Genomic DNA, 20,634 nt, shown 5'->3' on the forward strand with positions numbered 1-20,634 from the left:
GTATAAACAAGGTCTATAATTTTTCTGTTACTTAATTTGAAAGATCACCCTGAAATTGAGGCCTGGCTCTTCATCTGAACAAGGCTTAATACATTTGGAAACAAGTACTGGCCCAGTGCTCAGTGAACGCAGGTCATTTGGGCACATCCCAGAGCGATCTGCTTTTCAGTAAGCTAACAAGCATCCACAAAATCAGTGCACATGAGTGTCTGGGAGCACATTTTCCTCTTTTTGTTTCTCTTCCCAAATTAGATTTTTTGCTGCTTTTGAACTTTCATTTTTTAAAATTGTTTTTCCAAACTTATTTCGAAATTTTTTAAACCCAAAGAAAAGATGATTAGTAGATATCCTTTTTCCCTTACCTAGACTTATGAATTGTCACTTTATGTAGATAATGTAATCATTTCCTTGAATTTTTGAAAGTCACAGACTTGTGATATCTATCCTTAAGAATAAGGACATTGTCCTACATAACAATCTTTATCACACCTAAGAAAGTTAACATTAATTGACTAAATACCCTAATATACAGTCCTTGTTTACATTTACGCAGTTGTCCCAATAGTGGGTTTTTGTTTGTTTTCAATCCATGATCCTATCATGGTGAATGCACTGTCTGTGGTTATTATTTCTTTAATAATCTCTTTCAATATAAAATAGTTGCCTCCCACTCCTATTTTGAGTTTCATGACATTGACTATTTTTTGAAGAGTCCAGGTCTGTTGTTTTGTTACTGATGAGAGTTTACACATCCAATAAATCGTTTTACTCTCAAGACCTTTATCTCAAGGGCTCTGCCTCGGTCAAGGGTGTTTAAACAAATTCATGTTTATATTTTCTTATTAAGGATTAAGGTAAAGTCTTCCTTTGAAAAATCAATATAGCTCTTTTAGAATTTTTCTTCTAACAAATTAATCTTATACGAAATATCTGCTTTAGGTTTTCTTATTGTGTAATTTAGGGTGCAAGTAAATTTCTTTTAGGTGGCCTGCATAAGGGTTGGTGATGAACTGCAATGTATTTACCAAGGCAACAGATGATTCTGCGCTTAGGTTCTTTACTTTGTAGTTCTGCTTCAAACACTTTCAGGGAGCAAATTAATGGTGGCTGGTCTTTCTGATCAACTCTGACAAATCCCCTTTATTTCATGAAAGTTTACAGACTACTTGAAAACTAGTTAAGGCCTGCTTTATGCCTGAGCAACATTAATATAATATCTAATTTGGCTATGAAATACTGAGGATTTACTAAGCTCTTTTAATGTCTCACTTGAAATCAAAACCTCTTTAGAAGTGCAGCAGCTAAGTTTTGGCTAGTACCTATGCATCTAGGTTTGTTGGTCAAAAACTGCCAGGTGGACTGAATTTACACTTCAGTGAGGAAGAGATTTTAATCATTTATTTCATAAATGATATTAGACTGTAAGGTCTATCATTTTTCCAAGAGTTGCTTCAGAATGTATTCATTACTAAATGTGTTCAAGAAAATTATCACTTGCTGAATGGTAAGCCAGCCTTTCTTGTTCAACATTAATTAGAACCCTCTTAAGAATGGGAAGTTTCCTGCTGTCTGTGAGGCTCAGCCATCTTTAGTGGCAAAGCTGTATGGCCCATGTCTACAGTTTTGTGATTTGTTTCTTATAGTTATATAGGGAAAATGTTTTAGTTCTCCGGATATGTGTTTGGCAATTGGGATCTTCATACTTGACCAGCTTTGGTCTGTGACTTTCATTTGCTTTCAGTTTTATAAACAGACGTTTGCAATTAACTTTCCCAAATTTACATGCCATTTGACTGGAAGCCGCTAGTTTTTTACTGTGGGGTAGAGACTGATCTGACACTATCTTTATTTTGTTCCTGGAACCTTTATGAAGTGTTTGAGGAAAAAAATGGTATGTTTTAGCCATTAATGAACTTTTCATGAAGTTATGTTTTGAAATTCTAAAATCTCAGAGTACTCAGAAGTACTTTATTTACATTCTTTTAATCATTTTCTACATGGAGTTCTTATAATATCCTATATTTTATGGTGTTTAGCACTTTGTACTATATAGCTCTATCAGCTTCTATTTTTTGTCTTTGTGTAAGGACTGTTTTCTTTTGTTTAGATGCCTATGATATGTTTATGACTTTTATTGATCTTACTGACACTTTCAACATAGTTGTGGACCTAACAGGGTACCTCACAATAGCAGGCGTAAATAATGGTTTCTGATCAAGAATGTGAAATGAGTGATTTGTCCTGAGTACCACCTATGCAGAAGAGACTAGCAGCATCACTAGAATTTTTCCTTCCATTGTTAGTTGAAAGGGAAGCTCCTTGGTAGAATTTGTAACATAAAAGCTGGTGTTAAAAGATGTTTGTTTTGTGTTTAAATACAAAGAGAACATTTAAATTACTTGAATAACATATTTAGCTTCTGGAAAGATTTGGCATTTGTCTTGAAACCTGCTGCACTTCTAGTAATACCCTTCAATTAATTCTGGGTTATGCTTGTTTCTTGATTCCTCTTTCAACCTGATCAGAATGTACCACCAATTCATCTCCGACACAGACGATCACGCTCTGCAGGGGACAGATGGGTAGATCATAAGCCTGCCTCTAACGTGCAAACTGAAACAGTCATGCAGCCACATGTCCCTCATGCCATCACAGTATCTGTTGCAAATGAAAAGGCACTAGCTAAGTGTGAGAAGTACATGCTGACCCACCAGGAACTAGCCTCCGATGGGGAGATTGAAACTAAACTAATTAAGGTAAAAACAAATTTACACAGGAGAAAAATATAGACAAAAATTCAACTTAACAAACAGCCATTTCCTTTTCTACTCCTGTGATGACACATGGGCATTGTCAACTGGAACGTAAGTGGGTATTTGATATAACCAGTTTGTTGGAAAACTAAAGTAAATCTGCTACACTGGGACTAAACATGCTTTCTACTGAAAGAGGCTTAGCTTCTCAGATCCAGATCTAATATTTACTTTTAATTATTAAACCTCTACTTAAAAAGTAAACCTAAGCAAAGAATCTTACTTTTGCTTTCTGTCAGATAAAAAACTCATCTTAAAATCTGACCTATCAAAATTCCTTAGTATTGAGCTACCCAAAGCCCTTTCTTTCCCTTGCCCGCCTATAGAATAGTTTTCCTTTGATCAGTCAATGAATAATCAGGAAGTAAAAGAAAGCTGGAAAAAGTTTTTCATTTCAGACTCAAATTTAGAAGATGGTTCTTCTTAGAACAATAGTTACAAATAAGAGTGTCATTTGAATATGGAGGTGGGGTGGGTACCCTTAGAGAGGAAAGTGTAATACTTTAGAACATTTACAAATTTCCAGCAGATTTCTTGATCCTTAGTGTACTTAAGTTTTAAATTTCAGGTTGAACAAAAAAGTACTTTCTGCAATTCAGAATGCTACTGACTATATTGTATTGGACTTCTTTTGTTTAGTGAGAGATATGTACTCAAATCTCTTAAGTATTTTAATAGTACAGACCTGGTATTCCCAACCACCGTTTGGTTTTGTGGATGGGAATTTCCATAAAACAGTAGTGTCTTAAGTTCAATTTGAAATATATCTGTATGTTTATCATTTGGAAGTATCAAAGTGTAATGGTAACCTTTTCTCTTTGCTTTAGGGTGATGTTTATAAAACAAGGGGTGGTGGACAATCTGTTCAGTTTACAGATATTGAGACCTTGAAACAAGAATCACCAACTGGGTGAGTGATCACCAGATGTATTTCTTTAGAGGGCTGTTGTTTTCTTAGCTGCTGATTCTTGAACACAGTGTCCTGTAAAATGTATCATTAATTCTCCAAAGGAGTATACATGGTATTTCCCTATTTCTAATATGTTTCCAGTTTTTAGATGCAAAAATAGTTACTGCATCATGTTTCCCCTTTTTCCATAGTCGAAAACGAAGATCTTCCACAGGAGCACCTGTCCAACCCGATGGTACAGAGTCTGAATGGACCGATGTAGAAACAAGGGTAGGGGTAAAAACTAAATATTTGTCTGCTTAATAAAAATTAGGGGTATCATTTTAAGCCCTACTGTTGAAACTTTTCATGCCCTTGAAAGCAACAAAGACCCCCTCTCACAGTGCCAGTTCAGCCCTGTTGGCCTGTTCTTAGCACATCTGAAAAGGCATTTGTATTTCTTTAGGTCTGGTCTTATGGGAGCAATTTAGTTCAAAGCCCCTGTTTGTAGTATTCAGGCTTAGAGCCAAGAATCAAGTCGGAGAGTACCACCCCAGGACAACAAGAATTAATACTGGATTGATGGAAATTGTCTCAGAAGAAGAATTTCCCCGTGGAACTGTTATTCTTGATGAGAGACTCATATAGAAAGAGCATGGGAAGGTGAAGGTCAGGAGGCCAAGCTCTGGCAACCGACTTTCTCATGAACTCCTCTTCCTTACCTAAAATGAGAAATTATCTAGATGATCTTTAAAGACCCTTCCAGCTCTCAATCTTTGTGGCTTATGTCAAGTAAATTACCAGTAGCTGGTTATTTTAACCTGGGTGTTGTCTAGGCTTCACTAGAAAGCAACATTGGATTTCACCTTGGTTGAACCTGTCTAAACATAACTGTGCTTTATAGACTGCTGAGGGGAGCTGACCTCTTCCTCTTTGTAATTTTCCTATCAGTGTTCTGTGGCTGTGGAGATGAAAGCAGGATCCCAACTGGGACCTGGATATCAGCATCATGCACAACCCAAGTGAGTCCTAACTTGGGCCTTTCTGTGTGTTTTCTCTCCTCCAGTATCTCCACCACTACTCCTCCCTACCAGTGTTTTGTTTTTTTTTTAAGACTACATAGTGTGGTTTTATCTGGAATACTAGGTCCTACTGGTAAGACTGCAGCGGGCAACAGCAGTGCTGAGAACCTCAGAGGCTTGGTAAGAGCAGTGAGAGCTGCAGGAACAGGGTGATAGAAGATTGCTCACTGTTCAGTTTGCCAATGCTCAAGTTTCCAGATGCTACACAGAGATCACCCAGAAGGAGAGGAAGCTGAAGGCTTTAGTCAGGGATGACAGCTCTTTGTGTAATTCATTCTTTCCTAACTTGCCTCTTGGTCTTGTTAGGGTAATAAGTGGTCACTGAAAGGAAAAGGAGTGGTGGAATTTATGGTAGGGAAAGGAATCACACTTTTCCTTCTTCTATTAAACACATACCCAAGAGTCTGGCCCATTCTTTTTCCATATTAGTAAAAGCCCCTCTTTCCCAATACCTACTCATACAGTCTGTGTCCATTTTTAGCACATGTATTCCTCGGGCAATGGGAAATCACTGCAATGTGGATAAAGATGGGAAGTCCTGATTTTTAAATGTTATTTGCTTTCTGGGAAGGACTTGAGCTTTTCCAATAATAATACAGCAATTCTCTTAAAGCCCATCTAGAGATTCAGTTACTATGAATGTGTTATTGACTGCAAAATTCACACTAAATGCTAGTATTCGTGTTTTAGGCGCAAGAAGCCATGAACTGACTAGTCTCAATGAAAGAACACTTTCATGTGTGTTGGTGACGTGTCTTCAAAGCCACGCCAGAAGTCTTCTGAAGCCTCCTACAGAACTCCAGCTTTGCTGAATATCACAGACCTCAGAGACACCGTACACTGGCCTTGATCAAAGATTTCCTTATGATTCCAAAGACATCTAGGATTCAACAAACTATATATTACGGATCTTGCCATATTTAATATAATAGCAGAGAAAGACTCCCTTTTCTCATTGCTGTATGAACTTTTTTATAATGGTAATTTTTTTGTATATTTCTTGTATACTGATAAACTAATTGATGCAAGCATTTGTCTAGGGTGACTAAGGAAGATATATCTAGATCACGCTTTTTTATTGTCTGAATGTTTCTTAAGGTTTTATAAACAAAACATGCTGCTATTGATTAGCTGCAAGAATGCACTTTAGACATATTTGACATTTCAAACTTTTAAAATGAAGATGTAAGTGACTGGCCAATACTAAAACCATTTAGGATGTTGTTTTGAATTTTTTATGTGTACACTTCCTGATATTTAGATATACCAAAAAATTGGAATAAAAAGCACTAAGAGATACAAAGTTATGGGACAGTCATTTAACACATTCTTCCAGCACCTAGCGTTATACCTTGCATTTAGTTGGCATTTGTGGGGTGATTACAGGATTCTCTCATGCTGGGGCTACTTGTTTCAGTAGGTTAAGGAGCAATTTTAAAAGGGGGTTGTCTCCCCTGCTGAGAACAAAGACTCTTCCCAACCAGCCATAAGCAATCCACGGATGTGCTGCAGACAATCCTTCATACACAGGCTGATTAACCTGGAATCTTCCCTGTTTTTTTTTTTTTAACCGTATTTGATTGGCTTATGGTTTTGAAAGCAGCATTCATAAATGCCTGGCAAGTTTTAATTCTTGTTATCACATCTAACTTGTATCTGCATGTAAAAGTAGAGCAGCACAGAGTACTATGGATGGCAGTGTCAGCTGTTTCTTTTCCTTTCCCCTTTTATTTGCAACTAGTTGGACATTCATAACAAACAAAAGTGCCTCTGCACGTTAGACTAGAACATCAGATTTTTATCCACATGTGCCCTGGGAAGTAGGTGCCTATGAATTCAGAGCAGGCTGCAGACCTAAGGGTGTCAGGGAACCTGCCTCACCCTCACCCTCACTTGCTGTGTGGTAGGGAGTGAAACAAGTGCAAAACAGAGTGGACCCACGAGGAAGGGAATTTGTGGAGGGCCAGCCAGCCTGATGGGGGAAGCAGGTGCACAGCTGGACTGGGGGAGAGAGGAGTCTGGAGGCAGAGGAAAGAAGGCACTAAGGAGTCAGTGCCTCACCCTAGGGCAACACTGCAATGGGCTGGGTAACTGGGCTTTCACCAAAGTGGAGAGTGACTGACCACTGTGTGGGCTGCAGCTGGGAGGACCCATTTCTCTCCAGCACAAATTTCTGAGGAGGGACCTCCAGGATGAGGCAGGCAGAAGGCAAAGAGGCAGACAAGGATAACAAAGGGCACTCTAGCAGGAGGTCTGTACGGGGACCTCTGGTTACCCCGGCTCCAGGATACCCCTGCCCAGGTGCAGTCACACACTACCACCCACTCTGCTGTCAGCTTTTTGGAGCTCTCCAGTGCAGCTCCTTAGCCAGACCAGCAGAGCAAGTCAAAAACTTGAGCTATTGCACCACCTTCTGGAAAACAAAAGGAAGGTTTCTAATTGCTAGGCTGTTGAACTGTATAATAAAGAAGAAAGGTGCCTGCTATTTCAAATGTGATGGCAGGGGCACATTTTGTCAAACACTAAGATAAGTCATGGCAATGTGGTATCACAAAAAGAAAAATAATTCTATAGCAACTGAACCCAAAGGCACAGAATATTGGGATCTAAACTTACAAAGAATTCAAAATAGCTGTTATGAAGAGATACAACAAGCTACCAGAAGACTGACAATGCAATGAATTTAGGAATAAAATTGAGCAGAAGGCATTCTTTAGAAAGACAGAGAAGGCATCCAAACTGGGAAGAAGTGAAACTGTTGCTACTTGTAGATGATATGATTCTGTCTATAGAAAATCCCAGACTCAACCAAAAAAACTGTTAGAATTAATTATTTAAGTAAATTTGCAAGGTATAAAATCAACAGAAATCAGTTGCACTTCTGAAAAAGAGAAAAAGGAAAACTTCCATTCACAAGAGCATCAAAAACAAACAGTGTGGTACCAGCACAAAAAGAGACACATAAACCAATGGAACAGAATAGTGAATCCAGAATGAACTTCTGTTTATACGGTCAACTAATTTCTGTAAGCCAAGAGGACCAATGGGGAAAGGGTAGTCTTCAACAAATGTTGTTGGGAAAACTGGAAAAACACATGCACAGCAGTGAAACTGGACCCCTATAATATACTACTACTCACAAAAATCAACTCAAAATGTATTAGACTTAAACATAAGACCTGATATTATAAAACTACTAGAAGAAAACATAGGGAGGAAGCTCCTCAGCATTGGTCTTAGAAATTATTTTTCGGATATAATACCAAAAAGCACAATAACAAAAGCAAAAAATCAACCAGTGGGATCACATCAAACTTAAAAGTTTTTGTATAACAAAAGAAACAATGGAATGAAAAAGTAACCTTCACAATGGGAGAAAAATTGTGGAAACCATATATTCAATAAGAAGTTAATATCCAAAATATATAAAGAACTCATATAATTCAATAACAAAAACCCTCAATCTGATTTAAAAATGGGCAGAAGTAGACATTTTTCCAAAGAAGACATCCAAATGGCCAACAGGCACATGAAGAGATGCTCCACAGCACTAATCATCAGGGAAATGCAAATTAAAACCACATGAGGTATCAGCTCACAAATGTCAGAATGGCTATCCTCAAGAAGACACGAGTTAGTAAATACTGGTTGAGGACATGGAGAAAAGGGAACCCTTGTGCACTGTTGTAGGAATGTAAAGTGGTTGTCAGCACTACGAAAAACATTACGGAGGCTCCTCAAAAAATTAAAAATGCAACTACCGTATGATCCAGCAATTCCACTTCTGGGTATTGATCCAAAGAAAACAAAAAACACTGATTTGAACAGACTTAAGTATACACACACCCCTGCACCCATTTTCACTGTAGCATTATTTACAACAGCCAAGACACGGAAACAACCTAAGTACCCATCAATGGATGAATGAATAAAGAAAATACGGTGTGTATATGTATATGAACATATACATACAAACACACACAATAAAATATTCAGCCATAAAAATGAATAGTCTAGCCATATGAGACATGGATGAACCTTGAGGGCATTATAAATCAGAGAAAGGCAAATACCACATGATGTCATTTACATGCGGAATCCAAAAACAAACAAAACCAAGCGCACAGATACAGACAACAGATTGGTGGCTGCCAGAGGGAAAGTGGCAGGGGAAGGGGGGACCATAATATGGTCAAAGGTATAAACTTCCAGGTATAAAATAAGTAAGTCATGGGGAAATGGGTAGTATGGTGACTACAGACTATTACTGCATATTTAAAAGTTGCTAAGAGAGTAGACCTTAAAAAATCCTCATCAGAGAAAAAAAATTTTAATTGTATGGTGAGGGATGGGTGATCATTTCGCAATATGTACAAATACTGAATCATGTTGTACACCCGAAACTAATAAATGTTTTATGACAATTATACCTCAAAAAAATTTTAATGACTCTCAATATGAACCCAACACCAGTTTTATTAGCTTTAAAGAACACAAAATGGCAATGCAGCACCTAGCCAGACAGCATTTGTAAGAGCTCTTGTAACATTTCAAGTGCAGTTTTAAGGCATTTCCACCCAATGATGGGGTGCCTTAGTTAGAAAAAATGAAGGCAAAGAGGAAAGTTCCCTTACATTACTAATCTATCTTTTTACACCTTGAAAACAAAAAAAAGAGGACAAAATTTACCCATAATCCCCAAATCCATCCCTCTGCACACACACAAGCAGGAGGAGCTGAATTTAGGCTTCCAGATTCCAAACCCAGGCTCCATCGCCCAATTTAGTTAATCTTAGGCTAACTGCCTGATCGGCATCTTAGTTTTACCAACTGCAAAATGGAAGTTAATAGTACCTCACTTACCTCATACGCTGTGTGAGGATTAAATGAATCCCTGTAGAGTGTCTCAGTGCCTGGGACGCAGTAAGCGTCAAATGCTGCTGCTCTCGTGAACGCTGCGAGTCTCTCATTTCCTCCTACATTCACTTGTTTTATCCGAGACTGAACTAAGCGTGGGGGCCTCCAGCTCCAAGTCAGCTACAGACCTCCACGTGGTCGACGCGTACTGGGGGCGGGGCTGGCGACACCATTAAAAGATGGTCTCATTCGTGTCACACAAGATACACAATATGGGGTGACATCCACTTACCTAGGTAACTTTTTTCTAAAAATATTTGTACAGTTCACCAGTCCTGCGTTTTATAACCAGGAGAGTTCGCGTTTCTACGGGCCAACAACTTTTTAAACAAGCGAGTCACGCGTAGTGCGCAGGCGCCTCCAGTGGGTCTTCGTGGACTGTCCTTGCTCCGCCTCTTCCGCTAGGCGCTGTCGCCGATTGGTCCGCGTGGCCGGTATAAGAAGCTGTGCGCAGGCGTACTACCCTCTCTCCTCAGTTGCCGTAAAGGTGCTCGGTCCTTCCGAGAAGCTAAGGCCGCGTTGGGGTGAGGCCCTCACTTCATCCGGCGACTAGCACCGCGCTCGGCAGCGCCCGCCAGCACTCGCCCACACCATGGCCTCGGTCTCTGAGCTCGCCTGCATCTACTCGGCTCTCATCCTGCACGACGATGAAGTGACAGTCACGGTGAGTGGGGGCCTGGGCGGGGGGCAGCCTGCGGGCGGCCGTGAGCCCCGCTCCCTTCCCAGTCGTCCTGGCCAGGCCCTTCCCCCCGGGCCCGCGGCCATCAACACTCCCGCGTGGCGGGACGGGAGCCAGCGGGTGGGCCCGGGATCTCAGCCACGTGCTGCCCCGGGAGGGACCGGATTACACTGCGGCTGCGCGTGGGTATCCGCACCTACTTATATTCCAGGACATTTTGTATCTCCTTTTGGAATGAGTGTCTTGAATTTGGACCTCCTAGTAGGCCCTTTGGGGCCACGCTGCGGCGTGTGGAGTACGTAAGCTCTGCTCCTCCTCGCGACTTGACTTGTAACTTAAAATAGCTGCGTAACTTGGGTGAGTCCCAGCCTGTGAAATGGCAGCGGTAAACTCGCCTTCCAGGGTGCCTGACACACAGGAGCAAATGAGTTTCTTTTGCTTGTGCTAACCGTAAGGAGGGTTAAGAAATGGTCTTCATACGTGAAATAAAGAGAATATTTAATAAAGTGGATAAACATAGTTTTGTACACACATTTTGAATGATTTGCGCGTGGTTTGCAGTGTTTTGGAGACATGAAAGCCACACTTTGTTCTCTGATGGATTGCCATATTATTTGTTTCAGGAGGATAAGATCAATGCCCTCATTAAAGCAGCTGGTGTAAATGTTGAACCTTTCTGGCCAGGCTTGTTTGCAAAGGTAAGGTGATGGAGGCAAAAGTTATTTTGAGAAGCAAAATTGGGAAGACTTACTGATTTAAGTTGAGTGTTCATGCTAACCTCCAGAAGTGCTAGAAGGCTCCATATTCTACTGGACCTCTTCTCAGTTCAGGTATTATAACCTCACATTGCTAAGTCTAGGAGATAATTAAGATTTCAGTTTGTTGTGACTTTTCTTGATCTCAGACTCTGGTTTCTTTTTCCTTCTGTTCTGAAATCATGGTGAAAAAAATTGCGAAGCTCATTCCCTACTAAAAGCATCACACAGGAGCGAAGAATACCCATGCTGTTCCAAGCAGGACCTTTCCTCGTGGTAGTCTGGTTTAATGGAAATTGGGTGTAGTTGCCATTTGTTGACCACTTACTGTGTTGGAATGAAAAAAGCTAATGAAGGCAGGGTTCCTACCCCAAAATTTGGTATTAACTAACTTCCACTGCACATGTTGCTTCATCTCTGACAAGTGAAGCTAATAATAGTCTCTTAACTCTTCAGGTTTTGTCCTCGAAATAGCTTTGAGAGATCCAAAATATTGTATCTGTATATCTTTAATAAACTTTGGAAAAGTCCTAGAATTACCTAGCAGTCTGAAAAACGTGGAACTGGAAAGACTCCTGTTTTGTGTTTCAGAAAGTGTGAATTTTCTATGAACAAGTTAAGCCAGCATTTGGGGGCCAGTTTTATCACCTATCGAAAGGAGGAGTTCAGTCAGTTGTACCTTAGTATTTAAATACAGCAATGCATGTATTTAAAGCTTGAGTGGGTTTTTTTTTTTTTGGTGACTGATTTTTCATGTATTTGTGTGGGTTGTACTATCTAATTTTAAGTCTTAGAGAATCTAAGTAGCAGACAAAATATTACTGGCAGATTCTAGCACTGGGAGAAGAAAGAGCAATACATACAGTGTTGGTTTAAAAAGGGAGGTACCTTTGGCGGTGGGGTGTGTGCTGTATGTAACAAAGACACAATTGGGCATTTACCTGTGTGTGCACTTGGGTTGCAGGCCCTGGCCAATGTCAACATCGGCAGCCTCATCTGCAATGTAGGGGCAGGTGGGCCTGCCCCGGCACCTGGTGCTGCCCCGGCAGGAGGTCCTGCCCCCTCCACCACTGCTGCCCCAGGTAGGAACGTATTTTTTTGTTTTTTTTTAATGGGAGGGAGGAGTGTGGATGTTAAAAATTATTAAAAAGACAAGACTCTTAATTACTTAGAGTAGGTGATGAATAGAAATCCTAAAACCAGAGGCATAGTTTGATGATGAGGGAAGTCAAGAGTTTTTTGACCATGTAAGTTGGAGGACCTGGAACTCTTTGGAGTTGAAAATACTGAGAAGTGTGTAATTGACTTTTTTTTTTTTCTTTTAAGCTGAGGAGAAGAAAGTGGAAGCAAAGAAAGAAGAATCTGAGGAGTCTGATGATGACATGGGTTTTGGTCTTTTTGACTAAACCTCTTTTGTAACGGCCAATAAAAAGCTGAACTCCTTGCGATAGTTTGGGGGTGTGCTGTGTACATGATGAAAAGGATGATCTCATCTCTGCAACACTGACTTTTAAACCTTTTCTTCCACCATGACACCGACTGGGTTTTCTCCCTGTGCCACCTCTCATGGTGGGAAGTGTTACATAAGCTGGACAGTACCGAGAGTGCCTCTAATCCTGCAGCACTGAGAACGGCATGGAGAGGTGGGGAGAGGAAGGGTCCCAGCAGATGCCTCATCCAGTTTACCTGTGTGGGTTCACGACTACAGGGTTTGTCCCGTCAACGTAAGTCACTGGTGGAGTGGGCACATCCAGACCTCCCGTTTGTAGAGGGCCCCCAGGTAATTGACAAGTTTAATCCTGGCCAGAAGTTTCTGAAATGTGATGAGCCATCTGAGGTAGTAGAAGTAACTCCACTACCCCTGGGTTTAAGGTCAGTTGTACTGAAGGAGTGAAAAAAGTTTAGGTTAAAGTCGTCCCCAGTTAAAGTGGGTAAAACCAGAATTCAAACCTGTGTTTGAAAAAATGGAATAGCTTTTCTTTTCCTCGTTGGTTGAGGGGGGGGAGGGGAGGGCTGGCTGAACAATGGTGTAAAGTGGAAATCGGCTTGATTTTCAAAATGCCAGGCACCCCTAGGATTTCAATTTATAAATTATGTGTACCTATTCTGTGCCAGGCACTTGGAACCTCTTGCCCATTTTCTCTGTTCTCCAATTCATAAATGTAAAGCAGGATTTGTAGCCCCAACTGCCTTCACTCCAGTGTACAGGACCATTTGTGTAAGTTACCACCACTTGGGCAAACAGCTGGTGTTCCTTGCAAAAGTGAACACCATGTAACCCAGCAATTCTATTTCCAGGTATTATCTAAGAGAAAGTACATAAGCACATCAAGATAGACCTCTGAATATTCAAAGTGGGACTTAAAAATAGCAAAAATCTCAATAGTCTTGTCAACTAGAAAATAAAATGATCCTAAGTTATCAGGAATGAAAATACACTACAAGTACTAGAGGAATTCTTAAAGCAGATGGTTAGATTAAAAATAAGTCTTAGCAGGTTAAAGAAAGCCTATCACCCTTAACAAAAACTCAAGAGGCATTAGGCATACATATAAAAAAGGGATGGTAAACAATTTAGGCTCTGTAAGGAGAGGAGGAATAAGAGCAACTTCAGATTTTGGAGTTTTCATGTTATCACAAAAGGGCCACTGGACCAACAAGGGATGTATCATAAAGGGGATTAATCTCGCCCACAACGTGAAGTGCCTACTTGTCCTCCCTTAATCAGCTAACATTTAGCTGAGGGCCGGTGCTGGGCTGCTGTCAAGTGTTTCATATTCTGCACAACAGTCCCATGTCACAGATGGGTAAGTGGAAGCTCAGAGGTTAACATGGCCTGAGGTTACAAACCAGTGAACAGGTGGCTCTGACTCCAAAGCTGCTGCTTAACAGCGTCTCTCCCCATGCGGCTCCTTTTTTCCCTCCTGTACCAGTTCCTCATGATAAGTTAACTACCTCCCAGGGTTTTGGGAAGTTCTGAGATAGCAGGAATTCCTTACATTTGGTGAGCACCCAAGTGTCAGAACAAGGGAAGACCAACACTTCACTTAGCCAAGGAAATACCTGAATGGGTTAAAAAGAATACTAACAGAAAAAGGAATGCACAGCATCTAGAACAGCTGAAAATTAAGGGTAAAAGGGGATATAAATCCAGATACCAAACCAAACAATAAAACTGCAAATGTTCATGACTGCAAGACTCAAGGGTTTTACATGGCCTAGAAGGTGGCCCAGCTTTTGAAAAGAAATAATCTAATATAGTAAAAATTGAAGAGTTACAAACCTTCCCAAAGAATGATTTAATAATCAAATTAGGAGACCCACAGGCCACAAGTAGAAAAGCTAACCTTTTACTCACTTGATACGGAATAAGAAAGTAAGTGCTGTTTCACCCCCTGTTTAGTTCTGAGTCTTGATTTCCTCTTTGAAAAATGGGAGTAACATATACTGGGGAATGAGTAGAGTAAGTGAACATGCCCATCAGTGCATGCCAGCCAGACAGTCTTTTCCTTTTACACAAGGAACACAGCTGCCATCCCTGGCTCCCAGAGCCCCCAGGTTCAGCAGGTCTAACTAAGCCTTGGTGCTCCTCAAACCCCCTCCTTGCCAATCCTTCCAATCAGGAGGCAGCTCTCGTTTCCCATAGCTGATTTCACACACACTGGATTGCTCACCAAGCACAGTTGTTAAACGTTGTTCTTACAATTCCGTTCCCACCCCTCCTGTGGCCACTGAAAGCATACCCAGGGCCACAGCTGGCTCACTCACCCTGCTAATGATCCTGCAGCAGCAGAAAGCCAGGATTAGGCGTAAGGGCTCAAAGCCTCTCACGTTCCAGAGGATTTTAGGAACAGTCACTGACAAGCCATCAAAGAATAACAAATAAAAAAAAACTCATACTGTCACAGCATTGCACAATGGGATGAGTAAAAAACAAAAAATATCCAAAACCTGTCAACTATTTTACTCATTATTTTTTGCTTCTTTCAACAAAAAATTTTAATGAGAGAACCACATATGAAATTGAAAAACCACCTTTTGGAAAAGATAAACACTAAAATGAAAGCATTTAAAATATTTATGCTACAAAACAACTTGGTATGTTGCCACAAATTTCAATAAAATGTGTCAAGTCCTTTCCTATAATTTGAAGGAGCATATACAGTAAAATTCTGAGGGAAACAATGTGAGTCAGATGATTACTGATTTGGTTGGGTAGCATTTTATAATTTAGAAGTAATGTTGACATGTTCTCCCATTCTGAACTTAATTTAACCCTGCTTATAGATCAAGAAACCATTGCTTAGAGAGTGCCTCGCCAATTTCACACAGCTGGTACAGGGCAAAGCCTGGGCCTGCCCCTCAGTTGTCTCAGTTCAGTATTTCTTCTACCATGACAGTGTCCCCTCCACACACGTGCTTTTGTCAAGTATAGTGATCAGCCGGTGATTTTTCTTTCTCTGTCACTTTACAAGCCACTTCTCAAGGGCTATTTTCAAGAGCATTGATATTTTCGGCTCTGAAACAGCCAGGAGATGTGCCTCAAAATCAGATCAGACACCACACAGCACGCAACATGGGACCAGGCCTGTTCGGGTCAATTCAACAATCTTCTGCAATATTTATGCTCACAGGGTCAGGGGCCTTTACATATTTTCACATATTTCAATTTTACTTGCTGTCCACTCCACTGACTTGTAAACCTCAAGTTATTAAGATATTAAATCTAAATAATAAACATGTTTTTCACTTTCCAGATCTTTGCACTTCCTATCCTCTGGGCCAGTATCTACCTACCCTAGTTGATTCTACTCCTTCTGGCCTTAGAAAGACACTCCAGCCTATATTAAATCCTCTGCTCTACTATCCTGTAATACTGCTTCTTAAAAGTAGATGTGTAATTATGCACTCGTGACAGTTCAACATCTTCCTCCCTCTCCACACAGTAGGTTTGGGGTTCAGGGCTGTCTGTATTGCTCCCCCTGTATTCCCAGTACTTATCACAGTGCCTGACTCATTGTTGGTGTTCAATATACATTAATCACAGAGTCCAACTCTCTCCTTTTACACGTGAGTAAATCAGGACCCAGACAGGAGGAACTAGCTCACAACAGCAGTTATCAGAGTCAGAACTGGAACCCAGGTCTGGACCAACAAACGCTCTTTCCACTGTAGCAGGCTGTGCAGCGGCAGAAAGCCAGGCTCGCCTCTCATCACAAACCTCATCCATTCATGCATTCGTTCAGTTCATACTTAGTACGCACCTTCCAGGTTGCCAGTACAGGGGTGGGTGTGCAGGTACTGAGGTGGGAACCCACAGATCCAGATGAGGACGGAGAGCCGAGACGCGGGTACCAGGTCTGGCCTGACACATTCATTAATCCTAACCCGCGGTACCCAGTCAGTGAACGTAAGACGAGGGCGTACAGGGATTCTCCCAAACCAGGCCGTATTGATAAACCGAGAATTCCCAGCAGGTGCAGCCGCAGAAAACGGTGTGGCTCCTTGGAGCCCGCACACTTCCTTCTGTACACGGTGACATGTCACCTACTGCCACACGTCCATGTTGTCTAGGACAGGGAGAAGATGTAGGAAAGCATGGACACTGAGGCCAAACGGCAGGAAAAATTGTCCTCAGCTCCCCTCGGCCTCACGATTCTGGAGCACAAGCCCTGGACCCTGAGAGTCCGGCGCCCGCGCTCCAGTTCTTATTGACCGCTACCCGCCAATCCACTTCCGCGCTGGGAAGAAGGGGCGGGACGAGAGGCGGGGCTAGAAGCCGAGCGCGGCTGAGGGAAGTTGCATTGAAGCCCACTGACTGCTAGGGGCGCATGCGGGACCCCGGAGGCTTTTGCGCATGTTCATTAGCCTCAGTCCCGCCAGCAATAGATTTTAAATCTCTTTTCACCGCAGCATCACGGTGTCGGGAGCTGGCTGGTGGGTTAAGGCAGCTAATCTGTTGTGAAACCTCCATGTTGCAAGGTTTCAGCACTTAATTAACCAGCAGGAATGGAATAGGCATATTTGTAAATTGGGAATAATGACCCATTCCTGCTAGGGGTGCTTTTTTGAGGGGTGGGGCGTGACAATATATTTTGGCGTTTGGACATGACTAGTTAAGATCACGTCAATTAGTTCCCAGTTCTTTTACTTCGGAAAGTGGATCCTAAAAGCATTTCCAGAAAGCGTTTTTGCTTAAAGAAAGAAGTGAAAAGATTTGCTCCACTTTTGGCTGCTTATAATCCAGTGGAATCACTTGGGAGCCTGTTTAAAAAAAAAAGCAAAACAAAAAACCCACTGGAACAGCAAACAACTAAACAGCTTACTGGCTCCTACAGGCCACCCAACCAGGACCTCCAGGTGAAGCGGCAGGGATTCTGTGTTTTAACAAGCTCTCCTAACGAGTGATGATTAGGGTGGGAACTCCTGGGTTAGGAGCTCCTCACAAAGCCAGCTCCTCACAAGGTGCTTGACGAGTAGAAGGTGCAAAATAAACATTGTCTGAAAGAATTACTGAATTCATAACTGTCTTCAAATATTAAAGGAAGGTTTAATAGTTGGATAATAAACATGTTGACAACCCTTGGAAAATGGACTGTTTGAGTGTAAATTACAACTCTTTACAGAGTGTAGTTGGGCTCTATCTCTCAGAATTAAAAGTGCTCTTACCTTACATGCAGGAATTTCACTTGTAGAAATCCATCCAAAAATATACATGCAATTTCACTAAAGCATTAATCGTAGGATGGGAAAAAAAGTGCATGAGAGGAGGCTTTCTTTCAAGCAGCCATTTACACAAAGGCTGGTTTTGGAAAAAATCTAGGATACCTTTTTAAGTGAAAAGGCAAGTTGCAGATCAATATACATAATATGACCCTAAAGGATTCACATGCATATGTGTATAAGTTTAAAGAAATTTTCTGGAAGTCTTCAAAAGAAACTATTAACAGTGATTACCTCTGAGGAAATGAGTTGGACAGGATGGGAGGAAGATTTTTCCATTTCAATTTATCCTTTCCATATTGCTTGGATTTTTAAAACCCACAACCGTGCCCTATGTTTAACAGCTTTTAAGTTTGTTTTAGTAACGACATTGTGGTCTTGGACACTGATTAGTGGATTAAAGCAACTGATGTATTGCGAAACCTCTGGCAGGAGATTCCAGGACTTGCATTAACCAGCAGGAATGGGATGGAGCATATTTGTAAATTAGGAATAACGTGGTCCTGCCACAGGGCTTTTTTTAAGAATGGGAGCGACAGTTAGCACTACTGTTAATTTTTTTAAAGTGGAGGGCCTTTAATATGTAAGAGAAACTCAATTCATTCCAAGTAGCTCTGGAAGGAAGAACTCTTGACTAATTTTGAGAAAGTTTTAGCTCAAAGTAAGGAAAAATTTTGCTGGCCATTAGGCTAAGGCTGGGATGAGGGAGACAGTACCTGCTTTGGGGAGGATCGTGAGCTAGATGCCTCTTCCGTAGGTTGTTCGGGATGCAGCCCTAAATGCTCTGATGTCGGACAATCTGGATTAACTCAAATCCCGCTCTTCCGCTAAATAGGGCCGAGTCACAGCAGGCTGGTTGTCTAAACTCCCTGTACTTGTTATTTTGTATCCATCGTGGTGATAATGATGATACCTACCTCACAGAGTTCTTACAAGACTAAATTAGGTGGTTCATGTAAAACGCTCATCAGAGTTCCTGTTCAAAAACGTTGGCATGTCTTTGCTATCTCATGTAATGGATGGACACTTAAAAAATTAAAAAGAGAATTGGAGAAATAATTTCTACTCTTGGAGGGTCTGTTTTAATTCCACACTCTTTATATATTCATGGAAACAAGAGAAAAACTGGATTTTCAGCACTAATGGAACTAGTGAACTTGTAGAATTGCATACGTGCTGGGTGGCTTTCCTTATCAAGGGAAGTTTTGAAAGTCTGTTTTCCGGATGCTGGCCCAGTGCTGTCCCTCTGTGGCCAACAGTAGGAATGGTTGCTTGGATAAGTTGCCCTTTTCATACCCCAGTGCCACTGGCGTGGGGTGTGTGAGTGCGGCAGGCAGGGGTGGCAGGCTGTTGGCATGCGGTGAGCCAATCAGTCCACACCTTGGAAAGGAAAGGCACGTTTGTGTGCCCACCACTGGCTTAGCCAAGAGGAAACCAAGTGCGCTTTAATATGCTCTTGCCGCCTGCGTAATTTACTTAGCGCTTTTAGCTTTCCCTGTTACGACGCTCAAGTTCATGTCTTGTCTAAAAACCAAGAAGAGTGTTACTGAGCTGCCACGCTCTCTGGTGTACCTTGGTTTAGCTCCAAGGTGGCTGGAAGAAACAGCCACAGGAAAACCACTTCTGCTTTTGCCGAAGAACTTGCGGAGTTCTTTTTTGTTGTTGTTGGCAAAGTGTCCTAAATAAGGTCTGTGTGAAACAATCTTTTAGAAAGTTCATCTCCCTCTGGGGAACTGGTAGCCGTGCCTTCTTTATAATAACCTGATCTCTGGGACTTACCACGCTGGCTGCTCTGCCCCGCTGCTGAGGAACTGCCGGGCTGGATGCCTAATCTTAGCAATTAAACTGACCCCAAACAGATCATTTATTTGCTTCCTCTGTCTTTTCTTGGTACTGAGTTAAAATTTTTTTTTTTTTTGGTGGCTGTTTTAATGACTCCACTGCATATTTGTACTTTGCTCTATGCTCTCATATGCTTTCAAGAAAGAAGAATGGAATCTATCAGTTCAATGAAAAGCAGAATATCTGAAGGTTTTTAGGGGGGCAAAAAGTTATTTGAGATTTTTTTTTTTAATTTAGTGATTGCACTTGGGTTTTTGAGACTAACAAGTTTATAGGTCAAAGATGTCAGACCATAATGCCTTTTCCCTTGGAAAAACGAGAGGCTCATGTAAACAAGGCCATCAAGGAAGTGGTGAGGTGTGGGCAAAAGATCAGAAGCTATTAAGGTTCGTTTCCTTATCCACTACCACCAAGGATAATATTGAATCAGTGTTGACATTTACAGACAGAAGTTGGTAGCCTGCTTGGACAGAAAACATTTTCCCACCGCTGCTGAAATGCCACTGTTAGGGCTTCACTTTCTTAAAGTCATCTTTAAATATAAAAATGGTCCCGGGAAGGTGAAGACAGCAGTTCTTTGACATCTCAGAACAAATGACAATGATCCCCAGGTTCTCGGTTCAGAGTCCTCACAAGAGAAACGGCTCCTTCTGAGAGCAAAGGCTGTTGGGTACACGGGCCTGGTTCGGCTTCCGATAGCTGCCTGACCTTAGATGGGCCCCATGACCTCCCTGCCTGCCGGCTGCGCCCAGGGCCCCGCGAAGATGACGCTGCAGGGGAGCCTGTGGAGTCACCTACCAGCCCGCCTGCCCGCCGTCTTGCTCTGTTTACTCTCAAGTAAAGCCTTCCTTCTGTTTACTCAGCAAAGATTCTTTTAAGACCGGCTAAGCACACGGTTTACTCTGCTAACAAGCCTTGGCATTTATTGTGAGGA

At 41.6% G+C, this 20,634-nt stretch overlaps 2 protein-coding genes across 6 annotated transcripts in view; both read left to right on the forward strand.

Moving 5' to 3' along the window:
• KIF23 (kinesin family member 23) overlaps positions 1–6,891 on the forward strand; it is a 30,467-nt gene extending 23,576 nt beyond the window's left edge. For 4 of the 5 annotated variants that reach the window (XM_036932222.2, XM_057488932.1, XM_057488933.1 and 1 more), the window contains 5 exons: positions 2,526–2,756; positions 3,641–3,723; positions 3,915–3,993; positions 4,654–4,724; positions 5,475–6,891. In XM_036932222.2, coding sequence (XP_036788117.2) covers positions 2,526–2,756; positions 3,641–3,723; positions 3,915–3,993; positions 4,654–4,724; positions 5,475–5,490 — 480 coding nt within the window. In that variant the 3' untranslated portion in view covers positions 5,491–6,891. Of the gene's footprint in view, positions 1–2,525; positions 2,757–3,640; positions 3,724–3,914; positions 3,994–4,606; positions 4,726–5,474 lie in introns of those variants that run through there. The other variant, XM_057488931.1, reaches the window with a different exon arrangement.
• Positions 6,892–10,150: 3,259 nt separating this feature from the next.
• RPLP1 (ribosomal protein lateral stalk subunit P1) lies at positions 10,151–12,580 on the forward strand. Its single transcript, XM_036907879.2, has 4 exons — positions 10,151–10,365; positions 11,004–11,078; positions 12,100–12,217; positions 12,462–12,580. The coding sequence occupies exons 1-4, from the start codon at positions 10,294–10,296 to the stop codon at positions 12,539–12,541; spliced, it is 345 nt and encodes a 114-aa protein (XP_036763774.1). The 5' UTR covers positions 10,151–10,293; the 3' UTR covers positions 12,542–12,580.
• Positions 12,581–20,634: the final 8,054 nt, after the last annotated feature.

This window comes from Manis pentadactyla, chromosome 11, assembly GCF_030020395.1.
Source record: "Manis pentadactyla isolate mManPen7 chromosome 11, mManPen7.hap1, whole genome shotgun sequence".
Classification (NCBI taxonomy): domain Eukaryota; kingdom Metazoa; phylum Chordata; class Mammalia; order Pholidota; family Manidae; genus Manis; species Manis pentadactyla.